Raw genomic sequence first — 6,591 nt, 5'->3', positions numbered from 1 at the left:
CTTCCTCCTGCCCCCCACCCCCCCACCACCCTAGCCCCGGCCCCATCGCTGGGGCTCAGACCCACGGCCCTACAGCACAGCTCCAGGGGGTCCCCCCCATCCACCGGGGCACCCTTCGGGAGGGGCCACGTCTCGGCTGAGCCGGGGGCGCGGGGCTCGGGGGGGCCCCGCCCGAGGGCTGCCTGCATCCTCACTTGGGGGGCAGCACCTCGGCGTTACCAAATGCCGCTTGATCGCCCTCCGGGGGGGGCGAGGATCCGGGCCGAGGCGCGCTTGGGGACGTGATCATCGATCTGCGAACCTGCGGGGGACAGGCGGACACGTAGATGGGTGGACGGGACCCGTAGCACAGCCCCTCCTTCCCCCTCCCCCGGCATCCAACTCCCACCCACTCCAACACCATGGGAGCGTGGGATGGGGATGGGAATGGGGATGGGATGAGGGTGGGGTCAGCCCCTGCCCGGCCCAGGAGCCTTGGGTGCTGCATATAGGGGAGGGGGGGGGATATAGGGGGGTCTATGGGGGGTACACCGGGACAGCTGGGGAGCACTGGGAGGCTCAGGATGCACTGGGATGCTCAAGGCTGTACTGGGATGCTCCAGGTTGCTGGCATGGTGTGGCTGGGGAGGCATTGGGAAGCCCAGGTTGTCCCTGGGTTACATTGGGGTGCCGTGGGGGTGCCGGGCCCCTCTTACCGGACAGGCTGAAGCTGGACTCGTGCAGGTCCCTCATGCCCCCGTGGCGCGTGGCAGGCCGGGTGGGCGTATCAGCCAAGGGTGTCCCCGTGTCTTTTTTCCCCGTGTGGACCACTGCTGCCACATCCCCCAGGTACGGGCTGCGGTCCACGGCCCTCGGCTTTAAGCTCTGCCGGGAGATGGGGAGGGAGAGGGGGGAGAAGCACAGAGCGGGGAGAGCTGTGAGCTGAGCCCATCTGGGGGGCTATGGGGTGGGTGTGGGGTTATGGGGTGGGCGCGGGGTTGTGGGGTCTCCCTGCAGCCATGGGGTGGGCATGGGGTGCCCCTTGGTGTGTGGGATGGAGATGGGGGGGGGGGTGGTCTGTGGTTTATGAGGAGGTGGATGGCCCTGCTGGTTCTGCCCCGTGCCCCCCTGCAATGCCATCCTCCAGAGCAACACCGCCCGCACCCCCAGCAATTGTCCTGGTGCCGTGGTGTGGGGACACGTTGGCGAGATGAGTGGGGATGGGGATGGAGATAGAGGTGGAGGTGGGGATGGAGATGGGTCTGTGCCATCCAGACCACGGCACAACAGCACGGTGCCTCTGCTGCCTGCATGTCCCCGTGCCCCGCACCTTCTCGCGCTGCACCAGCTTCTTGTAGACGCAGTCGGGGAAGGAGCGCAGCGGGCAGAAGCGCCCGGTGCCCTCGGCACACATGAAGACTCCGTTCTCGTAGACCACGCGCCCGCGGCTGATGGTGACCAGCGGCACGCCGTGGCACCGCATGTTCTCATACAGGTTGATGTCCCCTCCCTGCACTTGGGTGCTGGCCGAGATGGTCCTGGCGGGCGAGAAGCGGGGAGCTGAGCGCCGCCCCATGGTGCCGTCCCCGCCGCCGCCGCGCCCCACACCGACCTGGTGGCCTCGGGGTCCCACACCACCACGTCGGCGTCGGCGCCGGGCACGATGCGGCCCTTGCGGGGGTACAGGTTGTGCAGCTTGGCCGCGTTGGAGCTGGTGACGGCCACGAAGCGGTTCTCGTCCATTTTGCCCCCCACCTGCGGGGTGGGAGCGCGGTGAGGACGTGGCTCCCCTGAGGGACGGGGCCGCGTGACACACGTAGGGCCGCAGCCCCCGCACGCACCACGCCGCGCTCCCAGATGATGTTCATGCGGTCCTGCACCCCGCTGACGCCGTGCGGGATCTTGGTGAAGTCCTCGCGGCCCATCGCCTTCTGCTTGGCGCTGAACGGGCGGTGGTCCGAGGCCACCACGTTCAGGGTGTCGCTGCGGGGAATGGGGATGGAGGGGCTGGGGGTCATCACTGGTGGGGGTGTGTGGGGAGAGGGGTTCCGTGCCATGGGGTGCTCAGGAGCGGTGCAGAGGGGTGCCTGGGAGCTGTGTGCTCAGAGAGGGGGACATCCACGCATCGAGGTGCTCAGGGAGTGGGGCTTCCGTGCAGTAGAATGCTCAGGAGCCATGGAGCAGGGTGCTTGGGGAGCTGGGCACCCATGCAATAGGGTTCTTGGGAAGCAGGATGCTTGGAGAGTGAAATGCTCACGGATTGGGATACTCACACACTGAGGTGCTCGGGGATTGGGGTTTCCATGCAGTGGGCTGCTCCAGACTCATGGAGCAGGGCGCTTGGGGAGATGGGCACCCATGCGGGGGGGTTCTTGGGGAGGGGAACACCCGTGGAGTGGGGGACTCGGGGAGCAGGGTGCTTGGAGAGTGAGGTGCTCGGATAGTGGGCTATCTGTGCAATGGGGTGCTTGGGGAGTGGGGTGCTTACCAACTGGGATACCCACACATGGAGATGCTCAGGGAGTGGGGCTTCCATGCAGTAGAGTGCTCAGGAGCAGGGTGCTTGGGGAGCTGGGCACCCATGCAATGGGATGCCGGAGGAGCGGGGTGCTTGGGGAGTGGGGTGCTCAGTAGAGCATCTGTGCAATGGGGTGCTTGTGGATTGGGACACCCACGCACTGAGGCGCTCGGGGAGTGGGGCTTCTGTACAGTGGGGTGCTCTGGATCCATGGAGCAGGGTGCTTGGGGAGCTGGGCAGCCATGCGGGGGGGTTCTTGACAGTGGGACAGTCATGCAATGAAGTTCTTGGGGAAGGGGATGCTCACGGAGTGGGGTGCTTGGGAAGCATGGTGCTTGGGGAGCTGGGCGCCTGTACAATGGGGTGATGGGGGAGTGGGGTTTTTGTTGATAGGACATTCATGCATTGAGATGCTTGGGGAGTGGAGTCCTTGAGGAGTGGGACACTCATGCAGTAGGGTGCTTGGGAAGTTGGGTGCTCGTGGATTGCAGTAGGGTGCTTGGAGAGTTAGGTGCTTGTGGACTGGGACACCCATGCACCAAGGTGCTCAGGGAGTGGGGCTTCCATGCAGTGGGGTGCTCAGGAGCCATGGAGTGCGGTGCTTGGGGAGCTGGACGCCTGAGGGAGTGAGGGAGTGGGGTGCTTGTTGGTTGGGACACTCATGCAATGAGGTACACAAAGAATGGGACTCAGTGGGGTGCTGAGGACTCATGGAGCAGGGTGCTTGGGGAGTGGGACACCCATGCAGTGCAGTGCTTGGAGAGTTGGGTGCTTGGGGAGCCGGGCACTCATGCAGTGGGATGTTTGGGGAGCGGAGCGCTCGGGTACTGAGGTGCCCATTCAGTGAGGTGCTCAGCAGTGGAACAGCCATGGAACACGGTGTTTGGGCAGCAGAGCTCTCAGGGTCTGGGAATGGGGCCGGGGCGCCCCGAGGTGCCCTGGTGGGGGTACCTGGCGAGCAGGCTGAGGAGGTGAGCGGAGGTGTTGGTGTCGAGGCGCAGCGGGGGCACGGTGACGTAGGCGGCGGCGTGGAACCAGTCCTGGTGGTAGTAGTGCAGCCCCGTCAGCGTGGCGTGCGCCGTCGTCGTCTCTGCGTACACCGCCTTCCCTGCAGGAGGGGCACGGTGTGGGGATGGGGCCCACACATGTGCCCGTGTCCCCGTGCACGTCCCCGCAGCCCCCCTGGCATACCCTGCATCTTGGCAGCTGCGATGACGTCCCCCGCCGCCATGCTGGAGACGTTCACCAGGTAGACGGGGCAGTGCGTCTGCAGGCAGTGCCGCCATGGGGTGACACGGGGTGACATGGGGACCCCCAGCTTGGGGGCACCGCCCGCAGCCCCCACAGAGTGCAGCACTCACCCTGTTGGCGATGGTGATGGCGCGGTGCGTGGCCTCCGCCTCCAGCTGTGGGGAGAGGGAGCAATGTATGGCACCAGGATGGGGGGGACGACGGGGACAGAGCATGGAGTGGGGACAGCCTCCACCTCCCCTCCCCGCACCCACCTCCTCAGGCCGGCTGATCTCGATGCCCTCAGGCCCGGTGATGCCCAGCTCCAGCGCTTCCTTCGCTCCCTGTGGGGCACAGCACAGTGTTGTGGTGTCACCGTGTCACTGTGTCACCCCATTTTTGCAGCCTCTCGCCCACCTCAGCCACCAGGTCCCCATTCTCGGCGTGCACGCGGGCGATGGCCCCGATGTCCCGGCAGGCACGCAGAGCTTGGTACAGCTCCCCATCCCGCAGCATGTACAGCTCCTTGTAGGCCAGGAACATCTGGAAGGAGTTCACTCCCTTCTCCCGCACCAGTGTCTCCATCTCCGCCTTCACCTGCAGTGGGGGCACAGCGGCTGCGGGCATCGCCATATGGGGCAGGGCCCACACATCACCCCATGGGACAGGGACAGAGTGGCTCTGGGGCACACGGAGCTATGGGGTGGGTGCAATGGGGACCCACAGCTGGGAGCTCTGGCAGAGGGGTCAGAGCACGTCCCATGGTGCAGGATGCAGGTGCCTCCCGCTATGCCACCGGGTATCCCCTCTCCATGGGGTGGACACAATGGGGACCCACATCATCCTTGGCACAGTGGCACACCGGTGCCGTGGGGCACCCCTGGCTACGGGGTAGGCGCAGACAGGCACACGGGGGGCTCAGAGGAGGGGATCCCACCCACCCCATGGGGTTGTCACCCACCTGCGGCGCCCACCAGGTGACGCCCACATGCAGGGCGTAGTCGCAGCACACCTGGGGGTCTGCGAGCGCTCGGCACCGCTCGAAGGCATCCACCAGCGAGCGCTCCTTGGCAGGCAGCACGTGGCCCAGCACCATCGTCGTGCCCCCCACCAGCGCTGCCTGCGGGGACACGGTGGGGAGATGATGGGGCGATGGCCCCGCGTCACCCTGCAGTGCTAAGCCACAAAGCCACAAAGCTGCTTTGGCTGTGGCACCGCGCCGGGTGTCACCAGTGTCATTGTGTGCGCGCCGCGGGGATGGGGACAGGGACAGACGGCGCTGCCCCACACAATGGAGCTCTGTGCAGGGGATGGGGCTGTGCCGGGAGGAGTGGGGCTGGGGGTGGGACCCACAGCACTGCTGAGATTTATGGCATGGATGGAATCTGAAGCAAGGCTGGGACCCATGGCATGGCTGGGATGCATAGCATGGCTGGGACCCATGGCATGGCACAGATGGGACCCATAGAATGGCTGGGACCCACGGCATGGCACAGATGGGACCCACAGCACGATTAGGACCTACACGATGACTGGGACCTGCAGCACAGCTGGAACCCATGGCATGGCTGGGACCCATGACTAGGAGCCAGGGCATGATCAAGACCTACAGCACAACCAGGTGCTGGATCCAGCAGTGACCTCTATGGGGCAATGACCCAAATGGCTCCAACCCACCCCTCCCAGCCCCACCCTGCACCCTTCAGCCCCACGGCGCGCCCCACCTTGGTGCCATGATAGAAGTCATCAAGGCAGGTGGCGTTCATGAAGGTCTGGTGGAAGTGGGTGCTGGTGTCGATGCCGCCGGGGATGACCAGCTTGCCACTGGCGTCGATCACCTTGGCACCACCGGGGATCATCAGCTCGCGCCCCACTTGCTGGATGATGCCATTCTCGATGTAGACGTCGGCCTCCATGGAGCAGTCGTCGTTCACCACCTTCCCCCCCTTGATCAGGATCCGCACCGAGGCCGCGTTGGCGAGCATGGCGCTGCGGGCACGGCGCGGGGCAGCGTGGTGCCCCAGGGGTCAATGGGGCGCTCCGTAGGGCCGGCACCACCCGCACGCAGCCGCAGCCCCACGTCCTATGGGGTGGCTTTGCCTACTGCCCGGCGTGCCACCCCGTAGCCCCCAGCCCCACAGCAGCTGAGCATCCCAGCACTGCGGCTCGGGCAGCTGCCCGGGGTGGGGCCACGGGTCCGACCCACGCCCCGTAGCACCGGGAATGCCATTACCCACACAGCCGCTCCGCTCCGGCCCCGCGCAATGGGGACGAAGAGTCAGAGCCCTGCGGGGGCAGACCCACAGCGACAGACCCCGCAGCGTGGGGCAGATGGATGGGGACGCGGGGACGCCCCGGGCGGCAGCGGCTGCTGCGTCGCACCCCGGAGATGAAAGAGACAGCGGTGACGGATTTGGGGCGGCGGGGAGAGGCACCGCCCTGCACCAGCGATGGGGCCGACACACGGGGAGGGAGGGACGCGCGTGGGACCCACGGAGCGCGGCCCCAAACGCCGCTCGGCCCCGAATCCCACCTCCCCATCGGCGGCACCCGACGGCCCCGCGCCGCCCCAAATCCCACAGCGGTACCCGACGGGCACCGCCCGCGCCCCACCCGAACCCCCCCAACCCGCATCCCCGCAGCGGTACCCATCGCGAGCACCTCCCGGCCCCAAATCCCACGCGGCCCCGCCCGCCCCCCCCCCCTCCCCGCTTTGTGCCGCGGCCCCGCGCGGAGGACAAAGGCGGCGGCGCTGCGGCCACGCCCGGGGGTCCCCCCCCCCGCTCCGGTACCGCCGCCGTTCCCCTCCCCCCCGACCCTCCCGGTACCGCCCCGCAGACAAAGCCCCATTGTTCCCCGCCCTA

At 67.0% G+C, this 6,591-nt stretch overlaps 1 protein-coding gene across 1 annotated transcript; it reads right to left on the bottom strand.

Annotated features, from left to right (window-relative positions):
* Positions 1–215: 215 nt before the first annotated feature.
* Positions 216–5,715, bottom strand: DPYSL5 (dihydropyrimidinase like 5). The gene is made up of 12 exons (XM_042818798.1): positions 5,452–5,715; positions 4,689–4,847; positions 4,145–4,324; positions 4,003–4,071; positions 3,859–3,903; positions 3,689–3,764; positions 3,449–3,605; positions 1,821–1,962; positions 1,592–1,734; positions 1,310–1,517; positions 696–864; positions 216–301 (listed from the first exon to the last, which is right to left on the bottom strand). The coding sequence occupies exons 1-12, from the start codon at positions 5,710–5,712 to the stop codon at positions 216–218; spliced, it is 1,695 nt and encodes a 564-aa protein (XP_042674732.1). The 5' UTR covers positions 5,713–5,715.
* Positions 5,716–6,591: the final 876 nt, after the last annotated feature.

Source organism: Centrocercus urophasianus, unplaced genomic scaffold (genome assembly GCF_019232065.1).
Source record: "Centrocercus urophasianus isolate 14NV4802_14NV808 unplaced genomic scaffold, USGS_Curo_1.0 seq_10, whole genome shotgun sequence".
Lineage (NCBI taxonomy): Eukaryota > Metazoa > Chordata > Aves > Galliformes > Phasianidae > Centrocercus > Centrocercus urophasianus.
This window is presented reverse-complemented; position numbering and strand designations above follow the sequence as displayed.

Coding starts and splice junctions, on each gene's coding strand:
- DPYSL5 (XM_042818798.1), bottom strand. CDS start 5,712: ATGCTCGCCAACGCGGCCTCGGTGCGGATCCTGATCAAGGGGGGGAAG. Junction 4,072..4,144: donor ATGGGGACCTGGTGGCTGAG/GTGGGCGAGAGG, acceptor TGTGCCCCACAG/GGAGCGAAGGAAGCGCTGGA. Junction 1,735..1,820: donor TCATCTGGGAGCGCGGCGTG/GTGCGTGCGGGG, acceptor CCCACCCCGCAG/GTGGGGGGCAAAATGGACGA.